Source organism: Cyprinodon variegatus, unplaced genomic scaffold (assembly GCF_000732505.1).
Source record: "Cyprinodon variegatus isolate N-32 unplaced genomic scaffold, C_variegatus-1.0 Scaffold254, whole genome shotgun sequence".
Lineage (NCBI taxonomy): Eukaryota > Metazoa > Chordata > Actinopteri > Cyprinodontiformes > Cyprinodontidae > Cyprinodon > Cyprinodon variegatus.
Genome location: NW_015150707.1, coordinates 565042 through 579809, shown reverse-complemented (window position 1 = coordinate 579809; position 14768 = coordinate 565042). Strand labels below are relative to the sequence as shown.

Sequence of the window (14768 nt, the reverse complement as noted above, 5' to 3'; positions counted from 1 at the left end):
GATGTAATCTAGATTTACCAATTAGGCTTTTTTTGACGAATAATCATTTCCAGGTTTGTTGTTTGTTTGCTTAGAGATGATCTGGAGGGTCTGAACCCCTTGTCTACTGGCCTATTCAGATCTTTTGAGAACTATACAACATTAAAAAAAAGAAATGGACATTCACTTTTTTGTTAAAACACTCAACAACATATATGCATTCCATGACAAGGAACACCAACTCATAATTTCTAGTACTGGGAAAAAATCCAATAGTGATCTCCAACTGGTTTATTATAAATGTTAATTACAATGTCAGTAAAAAGGAAAGACATTCTTGATATTACTGAGTGGTGATTTCACTACAGTTGTATATATAAAAGAGGGGAAATGCAATTTACCATCCAAAAATAAAGCCCTAAAACAAATCCTCTCACTTCAGCATTCTCATTCTTGTGGGTTACATAAGCAGAGGCGGGGCTAGATGGGGGGCCAGGGGTGGCCATGGCCACCCTTACCCTACCATTCTCCCCCCCTCTAATACAGATGGTGGCAGCAGTAATACTCTCAAGTGGAATATTCAAAACATTTCATTTTTTTTGTGGTTAATTATACACATCAATGATGATAAGTACAGAATTCATGCTATTTTCATAACTAGATTTTGTGTTTTATGGGGTAAAGAGAAAATTATGTGTCTCTGCAAGTCATCTAGGAGTCTTCAGTGAAATCAAAGATAAATAACAATTTTAATAAAAACTTATCAAATAATCAATTTATGTTGATATTAGTGCTTGTAAATATGAATTGTATGCCAAATGTTTATGATACAAGTAGGTAAGCAATGACTATGGAAAAGATTTACCGGTACGCCCCATAACTCAAAATTGAGTTTTATCCACTATACCGTTTATTTAGAAATTACAGATGTTTAAATATATGCGTCTATTTGTTAGCAAAGGCTGTAGGAAAGTATAGTTAGTCTTTATTTAGAAAATATGGCTAATTTACCTGTTGGAACAGCTAGCTTGACCCTGAGGTTCTGGTGCTGACCTGCTTTCAGCCCCCCTCAGTATACTTTGTTTATTGCCTGGCCACCCTTATAAATAATTTCTGGCTGTGCCTCTGTACATAAGCGGGTCAAAAAAAATCAGCAAAGTGGCTGTTTATTCTACCAACAATCCCTACAATTAATTAATTTCCAGCTTAGTGCAACAATCATGCAGATAGATCAAGTAAAAGGAGGTGCTGATGGTGCAGCTCATCACATGGAAGCTACAGAAAATATGTTTTGACCTACATTTTGTATGATAATCAAACATCAACAATCTCATTTTACTGATCCCCATCAAAGGACGTCATCTGGATCGTTGACATGAAAAGGAGAACGACTGTAAAGTAAACAAACAAGTATGCTTATTTCGGTTATAAGAGGCTCCTTATAACGGATGAACGTTATCACGCTTCCTTTGGGTATGTTTACAAATTCTTCCTACGCCTACAGAAGATGATAAGAAGGAAGTAAAAAAAAGATATAATAAATATGAAGAGAAATAAGGAAAATCTATGTGTCCTCGTCTCGCAGACATCAGGCTTGCCTACCTGTTATGCAAAGACATGAGGCTCGCTTTGCTCCGCTAATGTGGAGGTGAGGGTTCACTTTATGTGGGGGGGTGGAAGCTAGTAAGGTTAGCCCCCCCTGACCATTTAATCAGGCAGCCGCTGCGATGTTACCGAAAAAGATACAGCGAGGCCAGGGTGTCCGAAAATACCGATAAACCCTCCCCGCTCCCTGTAACGGACGAGGGAGCTGCCGCAGCTAGCTACAAGTTAGCACATTAAAACCTACGTTAGTTGAATTATTCGAAGAAACTAAAAATAGCAAGTTATCCTCCTCGTTGCAGCCGTTGTAGAGCAGGGGAGCGGCAGACTTACTGTTTTATTTTTCCGGTTGAGGCAGCACTCATACAGTTTGGCGGATTCCTTCCCAGTCAAATGTCATGGTTGGGCGGTGTGGAAGCAGCTGGGTTAGCGGTGGTGGACGGAGGGACGGTTGGGAGTTCACCGGAGGAGAAGTTGCTCCGTTTCAACATGGAGAGCGCAGAAAACGGACTAGATTCTAGTGGTTGCGGTTACCCTACCGGTGCAGCGAGATTTGGCGACCCCTGTGGTCATATATGGGTACTACACTTACTGTGTGGTTTCTGCACAGCCTTGTATATGAAGGTTATTTTATTTCAAAGCTATTTGTGCATTGTAAGTGTGAATTTGAATATGTAGAGAGAGTTCCATTCTAGGTTTTTGTATGTGTAGAATAAAAAAAAAAAATCACAAGTATTTTTTTTTTTACACATGTTCAAATTTTAAGTACAAGTACAAAAATTGTGTTCTACAAGTTGCACATCAAAAGCCTCTTATATTCTCAAGTATTGCTTCAAATGGCTCAGAACTATTGTTGCAAAATTATTTTTGCATTGTAAATTTGATGTTTTGTAACTGTAGATTTGTTTTAATCTGACACAAAAACAAGTTACACAAATTGTGTTCATGCAAATATCTCTACAACTTCAAATTCACACTTACAATGCAAAAAAAGTTTTGAAACAAAATTCAAGTCAATTCAGTTTATTTATATAGCGCCAATTCACAACACATGTCATCTCAAGGCACTTCACAGTTCACCAGATCATCCAGTCAAATTGATTCAAAGTTTTCTATCTAAGGAAAACCAGTTGATTGTATCGACTCATTGACTTGAATTCCATCCCTCACACTAAGCATGCTTGTAGCGACAGTAGAGAGGAAAAACTCCCTTTTAATAGGAAAAAAACCCCAACAGAATCTTGTTGTTAACAATATTTCAATTTCAGTTCAAGCAGACCAAAGCAGAGTTACAAAATGCAGCTGTTAAATAACCTTCATACTTGTACGTTTTCATACCTCATGAACTTTGCCACCGGTTATCATGTTAAAATCAGCAATTTACAGTTTTATATGATGACTTAATAAAACAGACTAACACAAATGCATGTAATGACTTTTGAGAAAAACTTTCAAAAAAAAATTTCTTGCAAATATTTCGGGGCGATATCTTGCTGCTACGCACAGTCAGAGACTGAAATTTTGCCTATTTTAATTCACAAAGTAGTTCAACAAGGTTTGCAAAAAAAAAAAAAAGAAATTTTTAGGTTTGAAGTTAAGATACTATCAGAGTGATATGTTTAATCTTCACCACTGTGTTGCAGCTGTCACCTGCTGGTAAAACAACCTTTGACCTTGTTAAAATATTTTGCAGCCACCTCAGAAATTTTCTATATTTAGCTCTATTCATTTCTCAGTCAAATCTGTCAATCTTATCTGTCATTGTTTAGGAAAACAAAACACAAAACATAAAAAATTTATCACAGTTTGATGCTTAAGATGTGTGTCTCAAAGATAATGTGCAATATTGATTGAGTTTTTTGCAAGTTACATTCTTGTCTCATCTAACCAGAGCATCTCTTAGTGTTCAATTGCAAACATGAGTTCATTCAGTGCATGACCAAAAGTTTTTTTTGTGCTAAATAAAAGACCTTAGCTATGCAGGTCTTTAATTTTTTATCTAAATGTTGCTTATTTCTGTCTTATTCCCTTTAATCCCTCAGGGTGAAGGGAGTAACAATGTTTATAATGAATAATAAAGACAAACCCCACATCAGATGAATATATATATAATGCACTGGTTTGTTCTGAAGGGACAAGAAGGCAGAAAGGCACAATTCATTGGGTATTTTCAGTGAGCCCTTACATACCATTCTGTAAAAAGAAATCACCATAATCAAATATGGAGAGGATGGTTATTTAAGTGTTAGTTTTGCAGAGCATTTTATAGCAAAGCTGTTTTTATTATTTAACCTTAGCCTGTAATTTCCCAGTGTGGTTTGAAAAAGATAGACTGTTATCTTGCCAGATTTCCAACTGTTTACACTCAGAAACATGCTCTAGAATTTCCATCAGGAGTTTAGATTGAGGGCACAGAGTTTCTTTTTTACCAAAAAACGTGACTTTGGGTTTGACGCTGGTTGACTGTGGATGTAACTTTAAGATCAATGTATGATAAATCCAGTTTAGAAGTTATTTTAGGGCTAAAAACAAATACCACTAAGCTGTTCATTGAGACAAGGCTCTTATTAACCTGCTTTTTATAGACTGAAGAGTGACATGTGAAATTTTCAAAGCTTGATATATTTGTCTGTGGTCAAACCTTACTTCAAACCTCTTCTTAACTCTATGATTGGTGTATTATGTTCCTTCATCCTCCATTTTTTTTAACCTTATAGAATCTAGATATGTTTTGATAGATGTTATATAGAACTGCAGGTCCATAGATTAGGTGTTGCTCCACAGCCTAGACCAGGAGATATTTTAAATCTTACATAGTGTTCTGATCTTTCTTTTAAGGCTAAAAGTTAAATATCTATACCTTTCCAGCCTAGAGGCCAATGGAAACTTTCTGCTGTGTCATTACATACTTTTTTTTTCTCACGGTAGGAGAACGCCATGGATCCATAAAATAAATAATCATTTAATCAGCCTTTTGTTACATTGACTTTAAAGGGATTGTAATATACCGAGGGGAATATTACACAGCTAAAATTTTAATAGTTACTAGTTAATGCACAATATATCGTAATAACTGAATAAAGCATAGGAATAATGTAAGCAAAGGCTAAAAAAACTTTAGTGTTAAAAATTAAAATTCTCAAAATTTATGACAGATATAACGTTTAGTAGGTTGTTTTTCATAATGTACTAGGAAATAAAAATATATATATTTTTAAAGGCTGATTTAATTGTAATTAAGCCTAAAATAATCAATGGATTGTCTTACCACAGCGGAATAAATAAGTACATCTATTTTTAGATCGAGAGCGAGATCAAACAAGCCTGGCATGGAGGAGATTGATGGGAGATTGAGGAGTGGGTTCCTTGATGGAAGAATCTTATATAACCACCAACCTGCTGCCTTAAAGCAGGTATAGTGTCCACAGAAGGTCTGGGTATTAGTTTGTTGTGGGCTCATCATGTTTTAGGTCTGTGTGAAAAGCTTTTTATCCTGAAAGAACGGGAACAGAAGGTTTATATCTGTGCAGAGTGCATTTAGTCCACTGTAACTTGAATGCTGCAGAGACGTGTTAGGTCATCCTCCTCAGCAGCATCTTTTGGTAATTCATCTTTCCTTTAGATTTAATAGATCCACACACTGGTAAAGAATTACATAGATAAAATAGAGTAACTTTTCTTTCAGAGGCGCACTCACACCCCCTTTGAAATATTCACATTTTCTCCTGTGTTAATTAAACACAAACTTGAGTATATAAATGTATGTAAAGTGTGGCATACACATGTATTCAGATCCCCTCTTTTAGAGCCTACTGCTTGAGATGTTAAACTAATTAATTAGTATTCAGACTGGCTGACTTTGATTTAATATCATTAAGATCCAGGTCAGCATTTTAGAAGCTCAGACTTCTGGCTATCACTTTTTTTGTGTGTGTTCCTAAATCAGTTTGTTGTCCATCGTGAAGTAGTTGCACCCTTTCTTGCCTGTATACTTTGACTCTTCCTATAGGTATAGTGGAGGATGTTCTTTTTTTGGGTGGATCATGAAAATAGGTTTTCCTTCTCATTGTCAATCATTCTTGTAATATGTTTACATAAGGCCATCCTACGTTCTCATGCCCATTTTCACTTACCAGTGGTGAGTCTGGCATAGTGGGAAAATAGCAAATCTTCTTTTGGAAAGTAAAGCTTGTATGAGCGATAAAAACAGAAACTTTTAGACAGAGTGTGCACGAGAAGAAATGGGCTCATGTATGCTCTGCCACATGTTTAATAGGCATTCACTCCCAGGAGCGGGTACAGGGTTGTGCATGTGCATTTTTTTTTAAGTGGAGAGGGCGGGTCTTTTTAAAAAATTATTAAAAATCCTCCACTATACCTCTAAGAATAGCTTCCTATCAGGGCCTGCTTTGGACTGAGTTTGGTTTGTTTTCTCTCCACACCTGCAGCACACTGGCCTCCTTCAGGCATTTGTTCCTAAGGACTGATTTTATCTCTGTCTCCCTTGTCTGTGTTGTTGATGACGTCTTCTGCTGTGTGAGAGTATAAAAGTTATAGAATTTGATAATGCCACTATGATTATCTCCATTGATCTCCTTCATATAATATTAATTAATCAAAAGCATCACAAAGACCAAGGAACAGATCAGACAGATCAGACCTGTGGCTGTGGTATGGGAATATCAAAAAGTTAGTATATGTATATTGAAGTCACCCAAACACAGAAAAAGAATGCCACAAATAAAGAGCTATAAAGACGTTGCAGTGTGCCTAAACTGAAAGACCTAGCAAGAAAAGCATTTATAGGGGAGCAGCCAAGATGGCCATGGTAACTCTGGAGGAGCTGAAGAGATCTACGACTGAGAAAATAGGTCAACATGACGGTCTTTTGTGTCCACAAGTCTGATCTTTACTGGAGAGTAACAAGAATAAAGACATGAAAAAAACAACATGGACTTCTCATTTTATCAGATGACACCAAAGGTTTGTTGATAAACTAACATTACTCTTCCTTTGAGCTAGAAATAAGGAAGTTTTAAATGGTAATTTGGCACTCAAAATTCACCTTCATACAGCATGACCCATTGGGTTACAGCTGAATGGTTAAAAGTAAAGCATTTTAATTTGTTTGAATGGCCTAGTCAAAGCCCAGGCCTTCATATTATTTAGAATCTGTCTCCAACTAGACATTCATGAAGACTACCCTTCATTTCAATTAAAATTGAGCTGTTTTCTATATTAGAACCGGCAAAATGTTTTGTTCTGGATGTGCAAAGCTAATGCAGACGGCCCCCAAAACAATCCATGTTGTGATTAGAGTAATAAACAGTTTAAACTTCCTCCTACTTAGAAAAATAAGCCCTATTTTATAAGATGCATGTGTTTTATTTAACTGTAAATATTTGTGCAAGGAACTCAATATTAACTTGGAAAATCTAAAAAAAGAAGCAATAAAATGTGGAGAAAATTATTAACACAAAGATGAGATTTTAGCAAGACAGTTAAGCTTTATTAGCACTGAAGTGGGCAAATATTCCTGAAGAGTGACATTAATATCTTTAATCCCATTTCATATTATAAACTAGATTATTTTACATAATTGCATTGAACCAGCAAGCATCTCTTACAGCATTTTTAATAACATCCTAAAACATTTACTACTTTATATTCCTGTATCTCATTAAAACATAAGTGCTTGTATTCTAACTGTACACATACACACACAAAGGCAAAAGCAAAAGTTTCTCAATCAAACGTACCTGGCTCATGGAAAGTTTTGCCCTTTAGAAGATAAAAAAAAGAAGGTTGTGCTTCTCTGGTGACTATAACAACACAGGAAGTGAATAATCATTGTATAAAAGCTGTCACAGGAAGTGACATAATTTTAAACATTGTCTAAGGAATGTACAGCATCAAAAAAAACAAAAAAAAACAAGATAACTGAAATATCTAAATTAATACAAAATGGTGCATTCTAGATTTTTAACACAATAACAGCCAGTAAAAAGCTCTTCTTGGTAAAGTTTCCTGAGATGAAATGATAAATTAAAAGCAAGACATTCCATTTCAAGAAAAAAACTGGCCAGAATGTATCATAAACTACTTGAAGAAAAACCACCTATGATAAAGATGGACAGTGTGGGACAAATGCATAAATGCATCCAGTGCATTCGTCAAATAGCAGTGCATAAAAAAATAGAAATAATAACAAATAAGCTCCTTCATTAAAGCACATTGCACAGTTCATATTGGCTTACAGTTAGTCAAGCAAGAAGAGAATAATTTAAAATTCCTTTACAATTTCATGTAATCCCTGTTTATCTGTTACAAAAGTAAGACAAGAGTGCCCCCTACTGTTAAATAAAGCGTATTGGCTGCTTCAAGGCACATAACTGTTTTTATACAAGTCGAAAGTTTATCTAAAAACACCAGAAAAGTACATAAAAACACTACCTGAGCAAAATTAAAATCATTGAGTCATATACAGCAGGAAGTCATTTCAATTGTGCAGTAAAATAATATGCAGGTATGAGCACATTTAAGGCAGAGGCATGTATCTATGTTGTGGTTTTCTCTATTTTTGAAAAATGAAGATGACAATGAAGGGGTTGAAAACCTCGAAGGGTGGTGGTTCCAATAATGGCGTGACTGCAATCAACACACCACATTTAATTAGAAGTGTTCCCTTTAAACCTAATGCTCATTTTTTTCCTCACCCTAAAATCAAACTCAAAAAGAGCAGTCTAATATCCTGATTTTGGTTCTACGTTCTCATAAATTGAGATGGCGGCTGTGTTCTGGTAGATCAGATCCACGTTGTTCCCTGTTCTTGCACGGATGATGTCCAAGGCACACTGGTTTAAGAAAACATACTGGTCCTGCAGCAATTACCAAAAAAAAAGACAACAACAAAGGGTTTAGGATTTGAAAAACAAATAAAAGAGGAAATAGGTTGGCCATGTGAGCTTCCTACCTCTGTCTGCACCATGAGGGGTCGGTGCATTCGCAGATCGTGAACAATGCCGTACACGTCTACAATATTTTCCCTTTCAATCTGGAATATCAAACGATCAATGGCTATGAAGGTGCCTGTGCGTCCAACACCAGCGCTGAGTGTAAAAAAAAAAACACAAAGAAAAAAGCAGAAAATTAGCAGCGATAACAGATCATTTTATGACTTTTCATGTAATGGAATGAAAAAGCTGGTGAATTTGTCAGTATTGCTCTGTCAGACCTGCAGTGAACCACTGTGGGGGAATTTCTGGAGTACTGGTTCATATGCTCTCGGACCAAATGTCTGAAGCTGATCAGAAGCTCTGTGGTTTCTGGAACACCGTGATCCGGCCAAGCGGTGAAATGGAAGTGACGGACTGAGCGGACTTCTGCTGTTTTCACCTGGGGGGGGGGGCAGGACAGCATTTAAATGGCAGAAAACCCTAAACTCCCCTCTGAGACTCCATCCTTAAGAAAACACTGCATGTGAACTTTTATTGGATACTGTTTGACTAACAATGGAATGACTGATATGGTGCTGATTTAAGCTGTGTCGCTTTTCTAACTAACATTTTTTATGTCAAAGTCCCTGATGGTCCAGTCTTCAAGTGGGATTTCAGATGTTGTTGTCACAATGATGTCTTCACAGTATTTGGTCCCAGGACTCCAGTACTGCTCACATTTAACCTGAAAACAAACAAACAATTTTGTGATTAATTTTTTATTCAGAAACTTTGATCATTGTTACATTGCGATTCAGCTGATGCAGGTTTCATACAGTAGATGCATCTTTCCTTAGATATTTTTACTCAAGTTAAATGTTTTAGCTAAACACATCAAAGCTAAATATTCATGTGCTTCTATCAAACTTTTGAGTTTTCAATAGTTACTTAATCTCATCTATTTCAAAATATGCTAAATACAGAATAGATCATTTGATAACTGAGGTTGTAATTGTATTTATATATATATTTTTAATTAAGATATGAATTTCAGTGAAAAGAGCCCTTTTATTTTGGGTAAAGCTTATATCTGTAAAACCTTAATGACATCATTGATTAAATTACCACTTATATGTTTCTTTGTTAATGTCAGTGGTGGACAAAGTAATCAAAAGTAATACTTGAGTAAAAGTATGGATACTCATAGTCAAATCTTACTCAACTACATGTAAAAGTTATCCACTCAAACATCTACTCAAGTTCAAGTATTGAAGTACTCGCTTTTGAAAATACTCAAAAGTACATGGATTTAAAAGTATTTAAGTATTCAGGAATACTAATAAAATTTTCTAAAACCATTTTTGTTTAATTTTCAGTTTAATTTTCATAGTAATTTTAAAGAACCTTGTAACTTTCAGAAAGCACCTGATGTATTGAGCCACTCTGCTACAAATTCTTCACCATCTGTAGAGAACCTCAGCATCAAAATGCCAGCTAAGGACAGCTATTTTGATTATTACCTCTTATTTAAAAACAAAGCAAAAACAACTGAGACAACTTTTTATTGTTAATGAAAATATTGTTAACAACAAGATTCTGCTGGATGTTTCTTCCTGTTAAAAGGGAGTTTTTCCTCTCCACTGTCGCTACAAGCATGCTTAGTGTGATGGATTGCATCCAAGTCAATGAGTCGATGCAATCAACTGGCTTTCCTTAGATAGAAAACTTTTAATCAATTTGACTCTATTATCTGGTGAACTGTAAAGTGCCTTGAGATGACATGTGTTGTGAATTGGCGGTATAGAAATAAACTGAATTGAAATTTTTATTTAGCATAGCTTTTCAGACAGGAAATGAACGTCTCCATCCCATAAAGTGCAGCAGTGATCAGTGTGGGAGAAAAAAAACAAGGTGCAAAAAGCATTGATAAGGAAGTTCAGAGCAAAACAGGATTGTTTTGATTCTCCTCACACTTTGATTATGGAATAGAGGTTTGAGGTTGAATCTATTACCACAAAGAACCTGCAGCTCATCCTACTGAACAACCAATTGGCAACATGGCAACCACTAACACCCTAATTAAAAGTGTGATGTAAACATAATATCTGCCCTGATTTTCTCTCATCTGTGGAACATCACGGAAATCCCTAATCAGTGCTGTCCGAATTCAGCCTTAAGGGCTGCTATCTGCCATGTTGAAATTGAATTTAAATAGTAACAAGTAACTAGCAGCTTCCTTGAAATATATTGAAGTGAAAGTTATAAGTAGCCACCACAAAAAATTATTTAAGTTAACTAAAGATACAAAAAAATATTACTTAAGTGCAGTAATGTTAATACTCACCCTTCCTTGTTCATTACAGCGTGTAAGCATGACCAGAGTCTGCACGTTCTTCTCCCAGATCATCCTCCAAAACTCGTTGACTGTTGCGGGTAAAGGTCCCTGAGCTGCGATGTATTCCTTCCGGGAGAGATAACCCTGACACCCAACAAAAAAAACTTAATGTAAATCAATCGTAAAGTTCAGTTTTTATGATCGTTTTGAACTGGAGCAGTAATATAGGTTTGGTTCATTGTCATCCAATGAAGCAGAAGATATGAGTCGTACCGTTCCAGAAGATGCTTTAAAGTTACTGAAGCAATGATAAAAAGCAATGGTAAACAGTGTCAGCACGCACCGGCATATAGTTAGCATTGATGTAATCTTCATTTGGACTTCCATGGACAACAGAGAGTTTCACCCTTGAGGAGTCATCTAGGAGGTGATAAGTTTGTAAATGAAATATGAATGATTTGTTTACAGCTGGAAATGAAGGTGTTAGATGAAAAATGCCCTATTAAAGCATCGAAATTCAGCAATTGCATGTGTTACAGCAAACCGATTATAGCTGGATGGATTTATGTTCAAAATAGGTAAAGAACTTTAAAAGTGACTTACAAGGAAGCACGTTGTTGTAGCGATTTTTAGGCTTGTTCTCCGGATCCAGGGCATGCACCTTAGCCTGACTAGTACCAACAGGCCTTAGGTCCTTCAGAATAAAAAAACTTGCTTTAATTAGTGAAAGTGTAGCTGAAGAGGAAATAAAAATGCTTAATCTAACATTATTATAGATTACATCTTGACTTTATTCATTAGGAAATCCTGTCTATATGTCTGTATAAATACGGGAACATATCTATTTATTATAGATCTATTATAGATCTGAAGTAATGCTTTAAAAAAAAAAAAAAATTAGTTGCACAAATCTGAAAACCTGTCTCTTTTTAGCTGTGGCCAAAACATAAACAAGGACATCTTTGATAAAGTTGTTGAGAATAAAACCCCAAGAAATCCACTAGCAGTAAAACCTTATTTTGCTTATTTGTTTACTCTGTGATGCTTTTTATTTTTTATTTTTTAGCTAACCTCTTTTTAGGACGAGAAAAAACTTTAATAATGCAACAATCTTCAGTATATAGTAAAGTAATTTAAATAACTCAATAACTCAATACTCATGTCATCTATTAGATGGTCCTGTCTTTAATCAAAGTTAGAACTGTAAACATTTGAGAATGCTTATATTGATTTTAGGAAAGAAATAAAGCAAATATCACTGATGTTTGAAACGATTGAGGATCATTTCCTTTACCACATTTAGGTTAATATAAAAAAATGCAAATATATAAAAAAATGTATTGATTTGTCACAGATTGGTGTAAGTAAGGGAATTGACAAATTGGCAATCTTAAAGTATTTTTCAGGTTTTACCTCAAATTCTTCAGCAAAGCCACAGCTGGAGTCCGCTCTCTGCTTCTTATAGTAAGCTTCAAAGTCCTCCACCCTCACAGCAACACTTCTGCTCATACAGACAGCATATTAGGGGGAGGATTCATTTTGCCCATAAAAAACAGCAAGTATTTGTTTTGTTTTTTCATAATTTATTCATTTAAATGCTTTATACTTACACTTTACCCCTAAGGAAATAAAGAAAATGTAATAATTACCAAAAACATTATGGACCTTTAGTAGAAAATCATTTGGTAGATGCTAAAAATCTCACCCCATTGTTAGAATCTGGATGTCAGGAGACTCCTTACGAGACAACCTTCAGTACATCACATATAAGCAAAACAATATTAAGCATCAGGGTGTTATTACTATCTAAATATGAGCTTTTATTGGTCTGAAGAATAAAAACCTTCTCCAATAGATGACAAAACCAATGAGGATGATAAAGAGAAATCCAAAGATTCCCAATGTTACTCCAATAGCGATTCCAGTGGTGACTGAAATACATTAAAACAAATTAAAGGTTAATTCCAGAACATAAGCAACAGAAAAAAGAAGAAAGAAAACAAGTACATAAAAGTCCCATTCTGATTCTTTTAACTATACCTGGGTCTTTGTTAAGAGCAACGACCTCAGAGAATTGTGTAATAGAAACCACTGATTTGGTACTATCAATAAGTCCTGAATCCGTGACCAGATGGGTGAAAATCACAACAGCATATCTGTGAAGAAAAAAAAAATTTTTTTTAAATGAATTGAGTATCTCAAAAGTGTTTACTTTTTCTATCTGCACTATATGCTTCGATTTCAGTGTATTTTAAAAATGCCTTATAAAGAGTTTATAAGTTAAAAAATAATCAGTCATTCCAATAAATTCTGGGGCCTAAAATGACTCCGAATGCCGCAAACAATAAGTATGATCATTTTGGCTCCTTACTTGATGTAAAAAGCTAAAAACTATGGAGGACAAATCCTGCCATAACTAAAAATAAATGCAGAAATAAATAAATGCTCTAAAAATAAATAAGCTTATAATTAATTGCCCAGATATATATATATATATATATATATATATATATCTTTTAGCTTCTTTGTTTATTTGCCTTTCTGATAATTACCTTATATATTTATTGTCCGTTGTATTCTTTAACTTTTTCATTGATTACTTATTTCCTTAAGTATTTATTTATGTGCATGTTATAATATTTTTGTCCGGTTTATTCTTCCTTTGTATTTTTTTTACCCTATTTATTTCTTCCATGCTATTTACATGGCTACCTACGATGAAGTGGTTAGTGAGCTGAGACATTTAGCAACTGGTTTTGAAAACATTTCTAATATTTGGGTTTCTGAAAAGGAGGACGGAGCGACTGAACCCGACCCGATGACGGCATGCTTCCAACCGCCGGCCTTACAGGTCTCCCCCCCCACCTGCGCGGTGTGCACGAGGAGAAATGGGCTTGTGCATGCTCTTGCACGTATTTAATAGCCGTTCCCTCTCGGGAGCGGGTACTGGGTTGTGCATGTCCATTTTAGGGCAAGTAGATAGGGCGGGTCTTTTCAAAAATTCGCAAAATTCCTCCGCTATACCTTTAAATTGTGCACATTCAACATTCTGGATTTTACAAAACCCTCATCAAAGGTGGCCTAGAGGCCCAGTTAAGCAGATATATTTGTTTTTTAAATAAGGATGTGAAACTATTCAATATATTAGATAAAACTAAACTTGTTTCAGGTCTAGCATTTCCTTTAGTAATTCAGACCTTTTTTTTTCCAATAAAATACATTTCTGAAAGCTGTCTGTTTTATTTTCAGCATGTTTTGTTTCCTATTACCTGTAAGTTCCGCTTGGATCCAGTAAACCATTATGATAGTTCTCCCACTTCGAGTCGGTTCCTACTAGGAGTTCCAGGTCACTACTGCTGCGTGTCTGTAGGTTGTAATTTGCTACTGTAGCCAGGTATGCTTGGGTCGACTTGGATCTCCACTGTTCGTACGTCTTCCCCAAGTAATTTTCAAGATTAGATTGGATGTCTGGAAAACAAAATATACAGTTAATAAGGGAACCTTACCATATTTTCAGATTCTATTTTCTTGCTGATCAAAACAGAGCAAGCCAGAGTAAATCTTGATGTTAGGAAGGAAAGAAAAAAAAAAAACCTACCCTTATCATCACTTGTAACAATAACCCCAACATGTGTCACTGGTCCCATAGTGTTGTCCATATGTTGGGAGCTGATGCGAAGCGTGAATGTATTGTGAGTTTTACTTGTGGTTACATGTGTCAAAAAGTCCTTTTGAATGGGTGGCTCTTTATAAAGATGAAAGAGAGGAATATTGAACTAATTTATCAAACTCAAAGTGAATAATATCAGCTAATGATGAACAAAATTAAATATAGAGATATAAATTCAATATAATTAGAGCTGCAGTTCTATTGCTACACATTATTGACATACAATAAATACCCACAATTCAGTACA

General features: G+C 35.4%; 2 protein-coding genes across 4 annotated transcripts in view; both read right to left on the bottom strand.

Moving 5' to 3' along the window:
• LOC107089483 (oxysterol-binding protein-related protein 5-like) overlaps positions 1-2130 on the bottom strand; it is a 47747-nt gene extending 45617 nt beyond the window's left edge. For 2 of the 3 annotated variants that reach the window (XM_015382301.1, XM_015382304.1), the window contains exon 1: positions 1915-2130. The gene's annotated coding sequence lies outside the window, so the exon portion shown is untranslated. The remainder of the gene's footprint in view (positions 1-1914) is intronic. The other variant, XM_015382302.1, reaches the window with a different exon arrangement.
• Positions 2131-8301: 6171 nt separating this feature from the next.
• The window catches only part of LOC107089466 (receptor-type tyrosine-protein phosphatase eta-like), a 55330-nt gene continuing 48863 nt past the window's right edge, over positions 8302-14768 (bottom strand). Inside the window, exons 23-36 of the mRNA XM_015382276.1 lie at positions 14450-14596; positions 14121-14319; positions 12892-13007; positions 12695-12782; positions 12557-12601; positions 12462-12470; positions 12265-12352; positions 11455-11545; positions 11195-11271; positions 10861-10995; positions 9145-9261; positions 8816-8976; positions 8555-8690; positions 8302-8459 (exon numbers count right to left, since the gene is read on the bottom strand). Of these exons, the coding sequence (XP_015237762.1) occupies positions 8325-8459; positions 8555-8690; positions 8816-8976; positions 9145-9261; positions 10861-10995; positions 11195-11271; positions 11455-11545; positions 12265-12352; positions 12462-12470; positions 12557-12601; positions 12695-12782; positions 12892-13007; positions 14121-14319; positions 14450-14596 (1544 nt within the window). The 3' untranslated portion in view covers positions 8302-8324. The remainder of the gene's footprint in view (positions 8460-8554; positions 8691-8815; positions 8977-9144; positions 9262-10860; positions 10996-11194; positions 11272-11454; positions 11546-12264; positions 12353-12461; positions 12471-12556; positions 12602-12694; positions 12783-12891; positions 13008-14120; positions 14320-14449; positions 14597-14768) is intronic.